Genomic DNA, 18,010 nt, shown 5'->3' with positions numbered 1-18,010 from the left:
ATCTCGATCAGCTTTGCTGCGCTCTGCGGCCAATAAAATCCTGACAACTTTCCAAAAAACGAAATCCCACACCTCTCTGCTCTCTTGCCTTCCTCCTCTTCAATGTGACTGGCCTCTCTCTCTCTCTCTCTCTCTCTCTCTCTCCCTCCCCTTCCTCCTGCTTCTGCATGAGTCTGATTCTCACTATGCAAGTCTAATATTGTAAGTTAGTTCATATCTCCCACTTCGTTGTAATCAATTTCTGAATTTGTCAATGCTTATGATCTTCTGTCTGGTTGTTAGCTGCTGATGCAATTAATTATGAACACCCGTCTGGATTTTTTTTATTGTTTTTACTTGAATTATGACCAACCCATCTTAGATTATCTCAAACTAAAATCTGGGTTTAGCTTCTTTTCTTGATTCACACGGTCTTTTTTATCATTTGATAGTTTTGGATCATTTGTGACCACTCTCATGGATCCTGTTCATTTTTATTTATCTGTAAAATGTTGTCATTGCAATTGCAATTTCATGTTGCAGCATGAAAAATTGGAAATTATGATTCTTTATCGAATGCCGGTGATTTAAGAAGCTTGTTCAGGAGATGATGATTTGCTAGGATCCAAAATATTAGGGAGATTTGGAAAAAAATTGTTTGTTTTTAAGGAAAAATTAACATACTTTCTCTTGAACAGAATGCCTGTGCACATTTGCGTAGGGAGACCTTCGTGTTTGAGGCTCTAGGATGGCAACTCTTCCGCTGTCAATCGCAATACAGGCCTCCTGTTGTTTGAATTGTGGAACCACTGAATTGCCTAAGCTGACAGCTATGGATCGTTATGGACACAGGAACAACGGTGTTCATGGTTATGTAAAATTGGGTACAGAAAGAAATCTAGTTTTACGAGAAGTTGTGCAAATTTTCAAGGAAAGGCCTCTAAGGGACCGTGAATGGAAAGTGTATGCTACATCCCGAGTTTCTGTTGAGCCAATGGAGCAAAGAGTCTCCACCGGTACTGAAACGGAAGAACCAAGCAAGGTATCTACTTATCTATTTAGGACAGACACTGGGGATCTGGTAAATGTCTTTGTTAGAAAGAGAAATGCCAAACACACTGTGAATATCGAAGTTTCATTGTTACACCCGTCCAGAAGTGATAGAAGACTAGTACTGAGTTGGGGAATGTATAGAGCTGATTCATCTAGTTTCGTGCCTTCGAATTTCAGAACTTCGACCCCAGCTGACAGAACTGCTGCCCTTGAAACTCCATTCACTGTGACATCTTCTGGCAAGTTTACTCTCGAATTGGAGTTTGAGGCTAAACAAATCCCCTTCTACCTCTCTTTTGTTTTGAAATCTCCCGCAGACGCTGATTTGAGTGACTTGGAAATAAGAAGCCATAGGAAGACAAATTTCTGTTTTCCAGTTGGTTTTGGTCGAGGCTGTCCTGCTCCATTGGGTCTCTCTTTCTCTAATGACGGTTCTATGAACTTTGCCATCTTTTCAAGAAATGCAGAAAGTGTAGTTTTATGCTTGTATGATGAGACCACAGCCGAAAAACCTGCGTTGGAGCTCGATCTAGATCCATATGTCAATCGATCAGGTGACATCTGGCATGCGTCATTTGAAAAAGCATGGGATTTTGTGAGCTATGGTTATAGATTTGATGAAGGGAATGTCTTGCTGGATCCATATGCTAAGAACATTGCGAAATCAGTTCCACATGGGACAGGGTCGAAGTATCTTGGAAGACTACGTGAGGAACCTGTTTTTGACTGGGCTCGTGATGTTCGGCCTGACTTAACGCTGGAAAAACTTGTGGTTTATCGGTTGAATGTGAAACGTTTTACTGAACATAAGTCTAGTAAGCTACCAACTAACATAGCAGGCACATTTTCGGGTTTGACAGAGAAGTTGGAGCATTTTAAAGCTCTCGGTGTGAATGCAGTTTTGTTAGAGCCGATTTTCCCATTCGATGAGCATAAGGGTCCATATTTTCCTGTCCATTTCTTTTCACCAATGAATTGTTTCGGACCTTCAGGGCCTGTATCAGCTGTCAATTCTATGAAAGAGACGGTGAAAAAATTTCATGCCGACGGAGTAGAGGTCCTACTGGAAGTTGTTTTCACCCACACCGCTGAGGGTGAAGCTATGCAAGGAATCGATATCTCATCGTATTATCACGTAAACGGGGTTGAGGATTTGGAAGCCAGAAATGCTTTGAATTGTAACTATCCTGTCGTGCAACAAATGGTATTGGATAGTCTTCGGTACTGGGTGACTGAGTTTCACGTTGATGGGTTTTGTTTTATAAATGCATCATCTCTGTTGCGAGGGTCTAATGGTGAATACTTATCTCGCCCGCCTTTGGTCGAAGCAATTGCTTTTGATCCTCTACTCTCGAAGACCAAAATCATCGCGGACTGTTGGGATCCCCGTGGCTTGGTACCAAGGGAAACTCGCTTTCCTCACTGGAAGAGGTGGGCAGAAGCGAATACGAAATTCTCTAATGACGTGAGGAACTTTCTGAGGGGTGAGGGTCTTCTGGGCGACCTTGCTACACGGCTTTGTGGGAACGGGGAAATCTTCTCAGATGGACGAGGGCCAGCATTCTCTTTCAACTTTATTTCCAGGAACTCCGGACTTCCTCTCGTGGACCTCGTTAGTTTCAGTGGTGTTGAGCTAGCTGCAGAACTCAGTTGGAATTGTGGGGAAGAAGGGCCTACAAATAAAACCGCTGTACTTGAAAGGCGACTTAAACAAATTCGTAACTTTCTCTTTATCTTGTTTGTTTCACTCGGCGTTCCTGTTCTTAACATGGGAGATGAGTGCGGACAATCTACAGGCGGTTCCCCTGCATACAGTGACAGAAAAGCTTTCGACTGGAATGCACTGGGAACAGGTTTTGCTACTCAAACCACACAATTCATCGCATTTTTAAGTTCGTTTAGGATAAGGCGGAGCGACCTACTTCAGAAGAGGAACTTCTTGAAAGAAGAAAATATAGACTGGTACGGGAGTGATCAATCTTCTCCCAAATGGGAAGATCCATCCTGCAAATTCCTTGCCATGAAGTTGAAAGCAGACGAAGAGGAAGCGAACGAATCAGGAGATGATTCTTCCCCTTCATGGGGTGACTTATTTGTTGCCTTCAGTGCAGCTGATCTTTCAGAAACTGTTATTCTGCCTCCACTGCCGGAAGGTATGAGATGGTTCCGTTTGGTCGACACGGCTCTTCCATTTCCAGGTTTTTTCTCAACTGACGGCGAGCCAGTTGCCGAACAACCGGCGGGTTTATTTGCTTACGAAATGAAGTCCCACAGTTGTGCTCTGTTTGAAGCCAGAAGCTTGTAGCTCCAGTATAGTAGCACATAGGGCACTGCTGTAAATTCCATGTAAATTCAAGAGCCTTTTCCTGTAATTTCAATGCCATTAATTTTCGGTTAAAGCAATAAAATCATTAATTTTCATTGAATAATCTTTGATCTTTTCAAGCCAACGAAAAACCCTTTACCCCTTCACCAAGAAAAAAGAAAAAGCTAGTATAAAATAATTTTGCTACCACTGCAAATTGATGGCCAGGTCTAGTATGGATTCTACCAAGCGTATGGCACGTTGCTTCTCCTGCTGCTTCAACCGATTAGCAATGGCTTCAGGATCAAGCCCTTGTGCATTTTGTGCTTCATTTTGTACTTCACTTTGCTCAGCCCGAACCTCTTGCAGCAATGCATCGACCTCTCTAACAAAGTCCACCCTGAACAGAGCATCGTCAGCTTCAACTGGTAGCCTGAGTGGTCCTTCGTGCTGATAGAGGAAAAAGACAATCAAATAAAGAAGTCAGAAATGACAAAAATGACGTAACAGTTACAAATTTGTTGGCATCACCGTCTGTTATGAGTTGATCAATAATCTGGTAAACTTAAAAAACTTGTTTTGGGACAAAAATTTGTTTCCAACAATGTTCATTTGCATTTTGAAGTGTAAACTGTCTTGTCCGTTTACAAGTCTTGATATTTTCTTCACAGATTAAAACTTTTCTGCTGGAAATCTGGAAACAATCAATCATAATAAGTCTGCAATCTGCAAATTCGTATCATACCTTATCAATGTCAAATCCTGCTGGAACAAGAATGCTAAATGGATCCTCTCGTGGAAAAGTATCAATCATGCGCTTTTTGCATTCCTTCAGCCACCCTTCACCATCGAACCCATCATGCATATTCAAAAGATCGTTGAGCAGTCTCATCGCAGGAGTAGCCTCCCTTTTCAAAATCTCAGCCTAAAATGTTAAGTAGAACTCAAATTTTCTGAATATAAAATTGTACACAACGGGTTAGGGTTAGGGTGCATTTGGCTAATCTAAACTAATTATGTAAGATATTCTACGCTGAAATTATTGAGTGATTTCAATAGCTCAAATTCTCCCACTTGGAATGGAATCAAAGTATAAAAAGGTTAACAGCTGATTCCAAAATACTAAAATCAACATTTCATGGCCAGAACATAGAATAGGATGGGAGCAGTTTGTACCTCGACCCTTCTGTATAGCAAATTGAGACTTCTAATAACATCCTTTTCATCCTGTAAAGAGGTCATAAATACCCAAAATCAATAAGCTGGCGAGCGTGAGAGATAGAGAGAGATGACGACAGTTGAAGAGTCACGAGGAAAATGGGACAGGGTATCTACAACATTAGACTGATCCAAGCTACTATTAGGTTGAGTATGTTCATCTCAAGCAATCAGTAACCATTGCCCGTTTCTAGAGGGCAGCCACTGACTTTTAGGTTACAGAAAACTTCATTTCTATAGCTCTGAATCAATTTTTTTCAGAATCATATTCTATCAAGTTATGAACAAATTAAAGGAAAAAATTAAATTTTCTTGACCACAATTCTGATATCATGTCACCGCAAAACTTTGAAATTTGAGCTAATGAAACCTTACAATTACAAATACTACTAAAGATAGTCACTGTGTTGGTCATCAACAAACATCAGCACAACCACGAAATTGTCATAGTCCCATCAACTTACATCACGTCGAGCGAGGTCAAGGCGATTCCATATGACCATCAAAACAAGTTCAGTCAGTTCCCCTTTCTCAGCAGCTTCCTCAATTTTCTGCATATAAATCATGAACATCAATTAACTCACAGTCCAAGTACAAGTACAAAACGCAATAAAACAAACTTAAGAAACTGAAAGTGATCACAGTGAAAACTGAAAGTCTTCCTAAAAGACTAAAGCCAATTTTAGCACAATGGGATTTCTGAAATCACCTCTTCCACTTCTTCAGCTGCTCTGATAAAGCTTGAAATCAGCTTCCGAGCATTTCGGACATCTTCTTCAGGATAATCCTTCAATCTCATGCCAATCTCCCTATACTCTTCAACCTTCCTCTCCTCCTCTTCGTCTTCCTCTTGGCGCCTTCGATTGAGCTCCTTTGTCTTCTCCCTTTGCTGAGCTTGCCATTCCTAATTCAGAAAAATTTTACTTCCACTTCCAGCTTCCAAAACTAGAAAATATGCTAACAAATACCGCTACTGAATTCGGCAAAACCCAAAAATAAAATACAAAACTTTACACGTAAAATCACAGAAAAACATTAAATTTGAGCACCCATTTGGCCAAATTAAAGGATAAAGGACGCTCACATCGTCGTAGTACTCTTTGGGAAGACCTTCTAATACTGGTTCTTCCTTTTTCATGCTCTTCCTCAAAACTGCCATCAAAACCCAGAAAAAAGCATACAAATTCAGAAAAGAAAAGGTTCAAAACTGCCATAAAAATCCAGAAAAGCATAAAAATTCAGAGAGAAAAAGTTCAAAAGCTCCAATTAAAAACCCAGAAAGCGTACAAATTTAATAGAAAGAAAAAGTTCAAATTTCAAAAACCAACTGATGCGAGTGAATAGTGGGAGGTTGTGTTATGCACCTGAAACATATTTTGGCTTCAACTGAGAGGACCAGAGCCTTGTATGCGAGGAAGATGACGATGGCGTCGGTGAAAGTGGAGGCGCTGCGCATGTTAGCGAGAACACCCTCGCTTCCATTTCTCTTGTTTTCACTCGATGAGTGTTTACACTTTACAGGGCGAAACTGACCGTCAACTCTAGAAAGTACCAATATTTTTTCATGTTAAGATTGTTGAATGATAAATTTATCCATAATTTTTTTTTTTATTATTTTGCCCCCTTTTTTATTTTTTAATGAGCTCTATTATGTACATTAAAGGGCTGAAAAGTAGGTTAAGTTTCACAATGGACAAGTCATAATAATATGATTTCAATTTGATTTTAGTGAGAATTGAACTTAAGACATCTCGTTGATCGTTATTAGCCTCGACATTAGTCTCGCTTCTAAATTATTCCAAAATAGTAAGCGAAGTGTTGGCAAAATGTACGTAAAAAAAAAGGATCTAGGAAAGAGTAGATCTCGGAATCTTAAATTATTTTTTCTAGAAATTACTACAACATAGTGGGCAATTATATGAAGGGTTCTTACTGCTAACAACGCGTTCACTTATTGAGCTAAAAATTTACAAAGGTTATTACCAGTAAGAATGCTTGTAAATTTTCAGTTCTACAAATGAATGTGTTCTTACCGATAAGAACACGTGTAAATTCTCAGCTCCATTAATGAACGTGTTCTCACCACGTTCATATATGACTAGTGTCCTGTTTTGTACTAATTTCTAAAAAAAAATAATTTTAGGCCCCACGATCTACTTTCCTAGATCCTTTAAAAAAAAATTATTCCAAAATAGTAGGTAAAGTTTTAGTAAAATGCATGTCATAAAAAGCCGCTCAAGTTATCGCTATAATGCAGGGCATGACATGTCTTGACAAGCCATGACTTGTCTTGACACGCAAACCCTCCCATCGTGGCACGCCATAATAAGCATTTTGAATTGTCGACAGAATGCATGGTGTGTCATGACATGCATTCTGTCGACAATTCGCAATGCTTGTCATGTTGGGGTCACCAATGATGTTTTGGCATGCCACGATGCGAGGGTTAGCATGTCATGTCATGCATTTTTTAACACTTCGACACGCTAATCATCGCATTGTGGCACGCCAAAACATCGATGTTGGCATGCAATGACATGTCACATGTCCTTACAAGCCATGACTTATCTTGACACGCTATAACAAGTGTCTCGAATTATTGACATAATGCATGGCGTGTCATGACATGCATTATGCCTACAATTTGCGACGCTTGTCATGTCGGGGCCAACAACGATATTTTGGCATGCCACGATGCAAGGGTTAGCGTGTCATGCCATGTATTTTTCTAACGCTTTGACATGCTAATCTTTGAATCGTGGCATGCCAAAACATCACTATTAGCCATGACACTAGCCTCGCTTCAAATTATTCTGAAATAGTAGGCAAAGTGTTAGCAAAATACATGTAAAAAAAAGGATCTAGGAAAGAGTAGACCCAGGAGCCTTAAATTATTTTTTTGGAAATTAGTACAACATAGTAGGCAATTATATATTAAGGGGTCTAACCTGTAAGAACACGTTAACTGATTGAGCTAAAAATTTACGAAGGTTATTACTGGTAAGAACACTAGTAAAATTTTAGCTCTACCAATAAGCGTGTTCTTACTAGTAATACATGCAAATTTTTAGCTCTACTAATGAATGTGTTCTTAGTAAGAACACGTTAATTATATGACTAGCGTCCTGTTTTGTTATTAATTTAAAAAATAATAATTTTAGGCCTAGTGTCTACTGATTCCTAGATTTTTTTTTTAATTTAAATTATTCCTAAATAGTAGACAGAGTGTTAGAAAAATGCATATCATAACAAGCCTCGTGAGTTGTGGCAATGCAGGGCATGACATGTCTTAACAAGCCATGAATTGTCTTGAGTCACAAATAAAGAGAAATACTACTAAACCTAAGTTGATATTATTTTGCCTCTTATATACTAATGTATGTTTTTTAATTATTTTTATATGAAAGCTAAAAATTAAATGTCAAAAGTAAAAAGAGTTGTGTCTATCGTAAATTGAACGTCTACCGTAAATTGAATTGAATACAACAACAAAGTCTTTTCCCACTAAGTGGGATAAGTTATATGAATCCTATAACGTCATTACGCTCGGTTCTGTGTCTAGATCCAAGTACTCTAAGTCTTTTCTTAAAGTATCTTCCAAAGTCTTTCTAGGTCTTCCTCTACCCCTTCGGCCCTGAATCTCCATCACGTAATCGGATATTCTAACCAAAACGTCAGTAGGGCTTTGTTTCACATGTCCAAACCACTGTAACCGATTTTCCTTCATATTTCCTTCAATTTCGGCTACTCCTACTTTACCTTGAATATCCTCATTCCTAATCTTATCCTTTCTTGTGTGCCCACACATCCAACGAAGCATTCTCATCTCTGCTACACCCATTTTATATACGTGTTGATGTTTCACCGCCCAACATTCCGTGCCATAAAACATTGTCGACCTTATTACTATCCTATAAAGTTTTTCCTTAAGCCTTACTGGCATACGACGGTCACACAACATGCCAGATGCACTCTTCCACTTCATTCATCTAGCTTGAATTCTATGGTTGAGGTCTTCATCCAACTCTTTGTAAATTGAACTGAATAAATAAATAAACACTCCTATCACTTTTTTTTTCTTTCCAAATTATAGGATCAATTACATTTATAGAATAGATTAGAACCGATGATACTTTTGCTATTCTTTCGATCTTGTATTTGGTTTAGTAATTTTCTTTCATTATGACTTGTAAGGGCATGTCCAAAAGAGATGTAAAAAATAATATGTCAAAATTTTCTCTAATTGTTGATATGGCTCATTGAATATAAATGTTAAATCTTCTTCTTCCCACCAAATGTGCCAAATATTTTTTTTATTAATATATTGGGCTCAATAGTTTGTTACATTAACTATTAAAAAATAATTAAAAATAATTTAATTTTCATCATATAGGTTGTCAATCAGACTTATATATTAAAAAAATTAAATTAAAGACATTTAATTCCATCTTGGTTTGCTCTATAAAAGTACAGCAAAAAAAAAGAGTCAAATGACCGATCCACTACATCATCACGACATCTCCCATTCGAGAACACTTTGATGTCTTTTTGATCCACATGATAATGGGATAGTGGGGGATCCTTTATGTAATGTAGTTTAATCTTTTAAAAAGAAAATGCATAAGGTAAAATTGAGTTAAATAGTTTCCTTGTCATATTATTAATGCTCCAAAATCGTCATCATGTACTAACTACTTCACCTAATTCATACATTTGGTTATTTTTCACTTCATAGTTAAATGTTGTTTTATATTTTATTTTTGTAGAAAAAATATGATACTATTTTATTACAATCTCATTTCTTTTACAATATATTTAACTATTTGGTAATTCTCACTTTACTACTTGAAGTTCCGTTGTTTTTAAAGTTGCATACATATGATTTTTTTTTTTTCATCCTAGTCTCATAACTAAAGTGAGGACTGTAAGACACTTTCATACTTCTGTTATAGTTTTCATCAAGAGAACGTCCATTTACGCGTGACATAACCTCGACGCAAGCAATGGCTGTGAACTACGTGTCATTGTGGCCCCACATAGACATTAAAAAATTAAAAAAACTTGATGAGAATTGCCCTCGACTATTTTATTACAATCTCATTTTCCTTCAATCAAAATATTGAACACAAAAACATTTTATTATTCAATAAAAGAATCACCTTTGTAATTTGCATGAATCTTCTGCCCTCACTTGGTGTGTGGTCTCTATCATTAATTGACATGTGTTAAGTTCATGATAGCAAAATGGATGCAAAAGATTTGAACTCCCAATCTTTACATCGCAACAAGGAATATCGTACAAGACATGCATGTCCGTAAGTCGCCTTTTCACCAGAAAGAACTTCTCTACAACGGACAATGGCATCCCCGCTGTACGTAAGTTTCTCTCTGATGGACGCCTACATGCCTCCACGACGTTCGGACCTCACATTCACAAGTCCGTAAGTCGCCTTTTCACCGGAAAGAACTTCTCTGAAACGGACAACGGCATCCCCGCTGTACGTAAGTTTCTCTCTGATGGATGCCTACATACCTCCACGAAGTTCAGACCTCACATTCAACGACTAGTTCAGCTGCTGCGCCCATGGCCTCAACGCCACCGAGTCCCAGCAGGGCCAGAGCCAGTTCTTCCTCATTCCACCGTCTAAGTCCCTTGCTCAGTATCTTCAATATTTCCACATCAACTTCTAGCACCCACTTCTGCGTGCATGACACCATCAAGCTGATAAATCCTGACACATATGCCCGCCACATAGCCCAATCACAACCCAGTGATATTTTCCCGTCCAGCGCGCCTGCAATAAATCCCAAATGCCGCCCGAGAACCGTTGGTCGCCGCTTTGATGCTGGTGATACTGAATCCACACCCCAAGCAAACGTCCCACAAAGTACTGCAAAGTATGCAAGGGCATAACCTCCCAACATGGCAACCATACCTCCAGGTTCTCTGCCTTCCTGATCCAAACCACGGGTCGATATAAACCAGGAAGGTAAAGTTTCTTTGATCAAGGATTGAACTAAACTCGATCCGCCAGATATCCAAATTAAAGTGGCCCCAAGTGTAGCTGCAATCTTGATGCGTGCCATTGCGGCAGCAAGAGAAACCTGTCCATACCTCGTCCCATGCTTGGTCTTCCTCAATTTCTCCACCCTCTCTCTTGGTAACCCGCAATATGCAATATCTCTAACAGAATACATTAGAAGAGAGAGCACCTCTTCTGTCAGGAACATTACATCTCTGACAGACCGGTGCACACGCAAGTAAAGAATTCCAGGGGCAACAGGAGAAATCCCACCAGACAAATGGGAACCAAAGCCATGACCAAGAAGGGCACCCACACTGCTGTTGCTGTAAGCATGAGAGGAACTTAACCCGAGAGTAGATGTAAAGCAGCTCTTAAGAAGCTGGACCACAGCATCACTGTTGTGGTGGAAGACAGTTTGAGAAGCAGAAAACACCAGGAAGTCACTCCAGCGCTTTACCTTCTGGGCCCACAATGAGGCTAGGATCGGCATGCATGGCCATGGGCAACCAGCAGCTAGGGAGTTCATGGCCGGTCCAATCAGATGGAGGGCACGTTCAGAGGCTCTATCAAGTTTATAAGTTATTGTGAGACTTATGAGGGCTGCCAATGGTAAGGGAAGTGTAGCTGGGGAGCTCCCACCTGCAAGCAATAAATTTAAGGCCTAAAGTGTTAACATTACAACTATTAGAAGTTTACAGCATGAACTCAAAGCTCCAATTTCCCTAGTCTAAAATTTGTTGGTCAACTGAAATATCGACAGAACACATTCACTTTTTCAATCATGAGTGTACAACTGACAAGTTGGTCAATTGAACTATTAGAAGTTATCATGATTTTTCATATTACAACAATATAAGACTTCTTGAAAAACAGAAACGTTCTTTCACAAAGCTATAGAATATAAAGGACATACCAACTGCGAGGCTAGGGACATCAACACCAGTGGCAGCTAGGATTTTCTTTATTTGCTGCTCAACAAGTAGTAAATTTGCAGCAGGGCTTGGCCAATCAGTTCCATTCATACAAGCTGGCTTCCATATTCCCCGTGTTACTTCAGCTGAAAAATAGCTTACCATCGTTCCCAAAGTCGCTGGAAGATAATCAGCTAGATCTTTCAGTCCTGAGATGAAGCATGCAACAAAGTTAACAAACCTTAACCTACACCTTTCTCACAGGTGAGCTTTCAGTTCGGCTTTTCTATCAATGCATAAAGGGTATTCAACAAACCTGTAGCCAGTTCACGGGGAGATAGTCTTCCATGGGCGCATGCAGTAAGAGCAGCATCAAGTACAAATGGAGTTGCTTCAAGGATATCCCAGGCTGGTACCTTGAGTCTAATACAGGACTCATCAGTTCCCGATGCAGATGAATTACTATTACCTGACGTTGCTGGAGTCAACGGCTGACTACTATTTATTTTTCTAAACATCATGGTCAGGAGTGCATCAACAAGTTGATGAACGGGAGTCCCAGGTACAAGCCCAGACAGGGTAGAGCAAATACATTTTTGATGTTGCTGGTACCAGAGTTTCAGTCTTGGAAAGCAATCCATGGTAATGGTACCTGAAGGGAAGGTGATGAATTTTGAAACTCTTCTGCTTTTTATTCGATCCCTGATTGAATTACCCATGGATGCTAATCGACAGTTTCGCAGCAACAAGAGGTATTCTGGACCAGTTTGGATTCCCACAGTTGGGTAGTCGCCCATCATGTGTTCAAGAGGTGGATGATCAAATCTCCACAACCTCAATAGAAGTGTAAAAGCATTTGAGAACACTGCGTGGCATGAGAGTTCTTCCCCTGTTGTAGGAGTCCATGAGAAATTGGGAACACTTGAGCCAAAAACTTCACAAATAGGCATCAATGCAGCTGCAAGTAGTGGAACCTAGAAGTGAATGACAAATAACATTAGTTTTTGGAAAACATGAAGGCCTCGAGAAACTTACTTCATTACACAAGAACTTTTGCAATCTTAACTATTTCAATAAGGGATCCAACATACCAATCCCAATAAGGAGAAAATCTGTACAGTATCTATAGATGATATGCCAACCAGAAGGACATTAAAGAATGAAGCATAGCCGATCAAATGGCAATCACTCCCCGAGTAATCTGCAGGAACCGGAGGTGACAGCAATCTTATAATAAAAAGACAGGTGTGCTCCTGCAAAGGACAAAGAATTGAATAAGACTAACATGCAGTAGAGGCTAGCAGAAGGAGGAAGGGAGGTGGAGAAAATAGAAAGAGAGAGCAAGAGAGAGAGAGAGAGACCCTACCTGTATATTCCATCCACGAAGAGAAGCCCCACAAAGAATGGTAGCAGCAGATATCTTCTCTTCATCTGAACCATTGACTGCAATCTCATATATTTTCTCAATTTCTGCTAAGCTTCCATCAAACCCATGAGCTTAAATTCAGTTGCCATACCACTGGGTAAATTTACAAAAAAGAGCATCTGATATACCTTGCTTCAGGAAAAGAAGGGGGTAACTGAAGGCCAGGTCATGATACCAAGATAAATTATGGATGCTATAGTCATTATTTGGTACCTAAAGTTATGAGCTAAACAATGATACAAATTAAAAAATCATTGACCCAAAATACATGATTCCCACTTAGAAATCATGTTTATGTAGTGAGACTATCACTGCCTATCAATCGCACCCCTGCTTCTTTGTTATGGCTAAACATGGTAGAATCAGAGTACTTTGAAATAAGAAATAAAAAAATAAAGACAAACAAAATGTAGCAATGATACAATAGCATACCTAGAAGCTGGAGTGGCAACTAAAGCATTTCCCAGTGATGGAGTTAGAGGTGACCCCTTCATTATGGAAGACCAAGCAGGCACTTGGCCGGGCACATTACGTATCACTTGGCTGCTGCGTGCACTCACATAGCCTGGCCAAAAATATGCTGATGTGTCTAGGATATTCCGCGCAATACAAGCTTCAACAATCAGATGCCGCAAGTTTCCCGCTGCAAGTACAAAATATTAGGAAAGGCTCCTGGAAATATAGATAAAGATATATTTAAGCCCCATAAGAATTAAGGAAAGCATGAGAGCGAGAGACTAATGGGAAGAAAAATAAACAGGACCAAAAAGAGAATTATGGATGTTAAAACAGAACGAAACCCTCTGAAGCATAAGAAGGAAAAAACAATTGATCTTGAAAGCAGAATTAGAGAAAAACCAAATAATAGTGGTAGACAAATGAATACTCAAATCGAGAGCTATTTTATACCTTCTCAAAACTCCATCATAAATCAAATTGCTGGGCTGAAGGAAAAATTAATTTCTTACCACAATTTATTGGCATGTCGTTCACGCTAACAGATTCGTGGTATCCATTACTGACTGTAAGGCCTGATCTGAACATTATAGCCTTGGCTGCAGCTTGATTCACCACTGAACAAACAGACTGAGGTGGAGTCAACAAGGTTTCATAATCACCCAATCGCTGTAAGCAGGTAACTAAATCTTTGCGGCGCTTTCCAGGAGCCTGTTCCTTCCTTTGGTTAGTATGATCCCCCTCCGTTTCCTCCATCAATTCAGCTTCCTCTTCTTCAATAATATTAGTAACCGCAAGCGTCGTAATACTCAACAACATGCATAAGCAGGTATCAAGACGAGGGACAGGTCCTTCTCTAGGATCCCTTTCCTACAAAACCAATCAAGAGGGAAAATGTGATAAAAGGTCAGTTGGACTCACTATTTTGAGAATTTTCTTCCTAGCACATAACAAGATGTCAATCAGTCATTAGATAGGAATTTCCAAATTGGTTCACATCAATTCTTACCCTTTGAACCAGCCGAAGAGCTGAAATCCATAAACCTAAAAATGCATTGTGCCATGTGGTGGCATTAACTGCCTGCAGAGCCTTCACTAAACCTGCAACGTTAACTCAAATCAATATTGCTGGCTAGGAGTACTAGAATCTTATCAGCTCTAGGTATGCATGATAGAAGGATTATGATACAAAGAATTGGCCTGCACCGGTAAGAGATTCGACGGCACTAATTTCAGCTACTTCTGATCCATCCATAGCATCTTCAAGAAACAGATCAATGGGAAGCCAAAAAGCAGATGAACTCACTCCATGAGACTGACAGGCAGAGGACATTAAAGTCCCAGAAGACAATACTGCATGAAATTCTTGTTGTGAAATTGTTTTGCGTTCCCGAGTCAGAAGTTGACGGGTATCAGATGTCAGCTGTAGAAGACCCTCTGGGTTTATATGTTTCATAGTCCTCAAAACTGATGAGTTGGCCGCAAGCACTTGCAATTTCTGAACGAAACCTCCCCAGTGCGATGGCCTGAAAAGAAGAGATGATATGTTTGGTATCTACACCAACGATGCTTTTCAAACTCTGATATGAGATTTTAAACTAGTCAAATTGCATCACACCAGCAATTGGCCAAACTGCTGTTTTCACACTTCTCCCTCACAAACATGGCATGACTAACAGAAAGATGCGCAAGAATAAAAAAAGTAAACAGATATATTAAAAAAGAGAAAAGGTTAAGATCCTTACATATTTCGACGCGCTAAGTACAACATCTTTGAAGTTACTTTGTTTTGCAGAAACTCCACAATTATGTCAATAGCCATTGCAGTATTTGCTTTCTGCAAACCTTCATTTTGCTCACTTCTAGTCTCATTAAAGCAACCATGACCATCTATTTCCATATCTTGTGGCCTGGTAGGCCATCTAGGCTTCTTATCTGGGGCAAGTTCCAGCAAACCTTCGTCATCTAAGGATGCATCAAGTAACTGCCATATGATTGAAAAGACAAACTCCACAATAAGAACTCCAGGTTCAGACACTTGAAGGCCGTACTGCCAGGAAAGATGTAGAACATCATCAATGGATTTTATGATCCTGCAATCGCATCAAAAGATATTATTAGAAACTATCACACAAGCATCAGACAGCAAAATGAAGAAATTACTGAGTAGACATAGATGGTGTTGAATGACTTTGGTAGGTTTATGACATTAATTATAAAAATAACTTCTCTGCCATGAACTGGTTCTTTAAAAGGGGCAAATGGGGGAAAAGGAAAGGCAAAAGGGAAAAATAGTTCATCAATACAGAGCATTTCTTCAACAGAGGGACGGGGAATCAGAAAGCATGAGACAGAAAAAACGAAAAAAATTACTAAATAGGCATACATAGTGTTGAAACGTGAAAGAATTTGGTTTATGACATTAAGTTATACAAATAACTTCTCTACGAGTCACTGTTTCTTTCAAAGGGGCATGTGGGGGAAATGGAAAGGCAAAAGGGGCAAAAATAGTTCATCAATAAAGAGCATTTCTTTAACAGAGGGAAGGAGGAATCTGAACGCCTCCGTGCAAACTGTCATGTTTAAAATGGAAAGATTACATTCTTGTACCTATTGAGAAACCAAATAAAATACACATTTTGCATTCTTATGTATTGGCAAGAGTGGAAGCACCTAAGACCGCATACAAGATAAAAAGTCAAGGAAGAACAACTAAGCACAATGTTTCATTGTCACGGACTTGTTTGTTTCCAGAAAAGAAGCCTTGAATTAAGATTTTATTGTCAAGACTTTTTGCAATAATGGTATGTAGTCACTTAAGCACAAGTTCAAGGTAGGCTTATTGGGAAATAATATTGTACAACAAAAGGAGAAAATTTGAAACTTACTTCTGACTATTTGGTCCATTCAATTGAGAAGCAAATAAAAATGTATGTCTTTTAAGAAGTTCCAAGTAGATCCTATATGCTGCAGGGTGAAGCTGTCGATTTGGAACAACCCTATATGAAACAAGACAACACTGAATGTGAGTTTTAACATGTAAAAGTACATTTTCATAACAACAGTTGATTAAGCATAATTGTAAGGGACATTATATTCTAAGGGAGACCATCCATCACACAAGACAGCACATGCATGAATTTCGTCCACCAACACCAACTCAACGAAGGAACTACGGGCATGAAGACCTTAACTTCCTAAATAATTATTCGTTCAATAACATCTTTCTGAACCATTTTCAAAGCGTTGTCCGCCATATGATGAAGCATAATTCAACCGCAAACTACCAACTATAATTCCACAAAGCCCCAGAATTTTCATTTGAACTTGTACAAAGATTACAACTTTACAAGTAACTCGGACATTTCGCACAAGCCGATCCCCTAGTGCAATCTTAGTTAGGTTAACCAATTCACATAATTTGTCAATCTACCTACCCCTGCACGCACATTTTAGTAACCATTCAAACCGAACAACCATACAGTCGTATATCGAAACTCCATACAGTCGTATATCGAAACTAATCCGATATTTCATCTACTAAAATCAACTTCCCAAGAAAACGTAAATCGTAAATACTTCACAATCTCAGATTCTCTCACTCTCCCGTAACCAGCAAACTAAAAATAGTAACTTTAACACAATAATTTTAATTAAAACATCAAAACCAATGTACTGAGGGAGTGAGAGAGTACTTGGTGGAGAGCAGAGCAAGGACGAGCATGGGGGGGACGATCTTGACCGTCAGTGCCTTCTCGAGGAACTTCCACGTGATGGGCACGTGATTGGCCCAGCAGATGTGGGAGACGAGGAGGTGGGCGAGCTCGACGGAGGGCAAGGAGACGGCGGCGGAGGTGAGGCTGGAGCTGAGCTGGACCGCCCAGAGGAGCGGGTCACTGTTCTTGTCCTGGGCGGACTTGGTCAGCTGGAGCACCGAGTCCCACAGCTGACTCGGCGGCGCCTGCTGTACGGACCCGGCCATCGTCGTCGTCGTCGGAGGAAATTAGGGTTGCATTGAAGAGAGGGAGAATCGGTGGTTTTGCTCTATTCGATTGGAATATTTTCGGATTTTGAATTTGAGTAATATTTGGAGTGAGGAAGGAGGAAAGAAAGCGGTAAAGTCAGTTTTGGAAGCAGGTAGTATAACTGTATACGTTTAAGGTAAGAGTTGAGAATTAAATTAATTAATACATCCACGCGACGAAGGATCTTGCATAGAAAGTAAATTGTGCTATTTTTTATATTCTCGATTTATTTTATCAGGTAACTTTAATTTTATTTATATGCGTTCCATATCATTTTGTTTGTGTTGTCCACGTTAAGTTTGAAAATTCTTCACATGTGATGGACATGTTGGGAATGAATTCCACACTGATAGGAGGACGGACCTTACATGGATTTATAAGTAAGTTTGGCTACTTTCCATGTTACAATTGGTTTTATGGTGAAACTTCAACTTTCTAAAAGGAGTTTCTGCTTAAAATATTTCATGATATATTCACAAAATTTGTGTTATGATCAAAACTATTCATATTTTAAATTACTCTGTAAAGAATTTCTCAGCAAAAATATCAATTAAAATCGTTTTGTCGATCAATTATAACAAATAAATAGACAGTCCGTAATGTTTTCACTG

The 18,010-nt window shown here is 39.4% G+C and overlaps 3 protein-coding genes across 4 annotated transcripts; 1 reads left to right on the top strand and 2 right to left on the bottom strand.

Moving 5' to 3' along the window:
* The first annotated feature begins 25 nt into the window (after nt 1-25).
* LOC137715438 (isoamylase 2, chloroplastic) lies at nt 26-3,461 on the top strand. Of its 2 annotated transcripts, none has more exons than XM_068454771.2 (2): nt 26-201; nt 678-3,461. In XM_068454771.2, the coding sequence occupies exon 2, from the start codon at nt 728-730 to the stop codon at nt 3,335-3,337; it is 2,610 nt and encodes an 869-aa protein (XP_068310872.2). In that variant the 5' UTR covers nt 26-201; nt 678-727; the 3' UTR covers nt 3,338-3,461. The 2 variants fall into 2 exon arrangements, with proteins under 2 accessions (XP_068310872.2, XP_088546673.1); XM_088690547.1 differs by having other exon boundaries at nt 70-201; nt 701-3,461.
* LOC137715439 (protein PALE CRESS, chloroplastic) lies at nt 3,420-6,119 on the bottom strand. The gene is made up of 7 exons (XM_068454773.2): nt 5,920-6,119; nt 5,640-5,707; nt 5,265-5,459; nt 5,020-5,106; nt 4,514-4,564; nt 4,083-4,262; nt 3,420-3,787 (listed from the first exon to the last, which is right to left on the bottom strand). The coding sequence occupies exons 1-7, from the start codon at nt 6,035-6,037 to the stop codon at nt 3,542-3,544; spliced, it is 945 nt and encodes a 314-aa protein (XP_068310874.2). The 5' UTR covers nt 6,038-6,119; the 3' UTR covers nt 3,420-3,541.
* A 3,497-nt stretch (nt 6,120-9,616) lies between these two features.
* Nucleotides 9,617-17,528, bottom strand: LOC137715269 (mediator of RNA polymerase II transcription subunit 33B-like). Its single transcript, XM_068454532.2, has 12 exons — nt 17,070-17,528; nt 16,263-16,373; nt 15,120-15,467; nt 14,581-14,900; nt 14,384-14,475; nt 13,887-14,244; nt 13,351-13,561; nt 12,859-12,970; nt 12,584-12,745; nt 11,809-12,466; nt 11,495-11,701; nt 9,617-11,220 (listed from the first exon to the last, which is right to left on the bottom strand). The coding sequence occupies exons 1-12, from the start codon at nt 17,354-17,356 to the stop codon at nt 10,100-10,102; spliced, it is 3,987 nt and encodes a 1,328-aa protein (XP_068310633.2). The 5' UTR covers nt 17,357-17,528; the 3' UTR covers nt 9,617-10,099.
* Nucleotides 17,529-18,010: the final 482 nt, after the last annotated feature.

This window comes from Pyrus communis, chromosome 3 (assembly GCF_041283825.1).
Source record: "Pyrus communis isolate YQ-2024b chromosome 3, ASM4128382v1, whole genome shotgun sequence".
NCBI lineage: Eukaryota > Viridiplantae > Streptophyta > Magnoliopsida > Rosales > Rosaceae > Pyrus > Pyrus communis.
This window is presented reverse-complemented; position numbering and strand designations above follow the sequence as displayed.

What these genes read in the sequence shown, in the direction of transcription:
- LOC137715438 (XM_068454771.2), top strand. Translation starts at nt 728, where the DNA reads ATGGCAACTCTTCCGCTGTCAATCGCAATACAGGCCTCCTGTTGTTTG.
- LOC137715439 (XM_068454773.2), bottom strand. Translation starts at nt 6,037, where the DNA reads ATGGAAGCGAGGGTGTTCTCGCTAACATGCGCAGCGCCTCCACTTTCA. An exon ending in TTGACCTCGCTCGACGTGAT is followed by an intron (nt 4,565 to 5,019) that starts GTAAGTTGATGG and finishes ACCTCTTTACAG; the next exon opens with GATGAAAAGGATGTTATTAG. An exon ending in TGCTATACAGAAGGGTCGAG is followed by an intron (nt 4,263 to 4,513) that starts GTACAAACTGCT and finishes TTAACATTTTAG; the next exon opens with GCTGAGATTTTGAAAAGGGA.
- LOC137715269 (XM_068454532.2), bottom strand. Translation starts at nt 17,356, where the DNA reads ATGGCCGGGTCCGTACAGCAGGCGCCGCCGAGTCAGCTGTGGGACTCG. An exon ending in CTTGCTCTGCTCTCCACCAA is followed by an intron (nt 16,374 to 17,069) that starts GTACTCTCTCAC and finishes TGTTTCATATAG; the next exon opens with GGTTGTTCCAAATCGACAGC. An exon ending in TGTCCCTAGCCTCGCAGTTG is followed by an intron (nt 11,221 to 11,494) that starts GTATGTCCTTTA and finishes TATTGCTTGCAG; the next exon opens with GTGGGAGCTCCCCAGCTACA.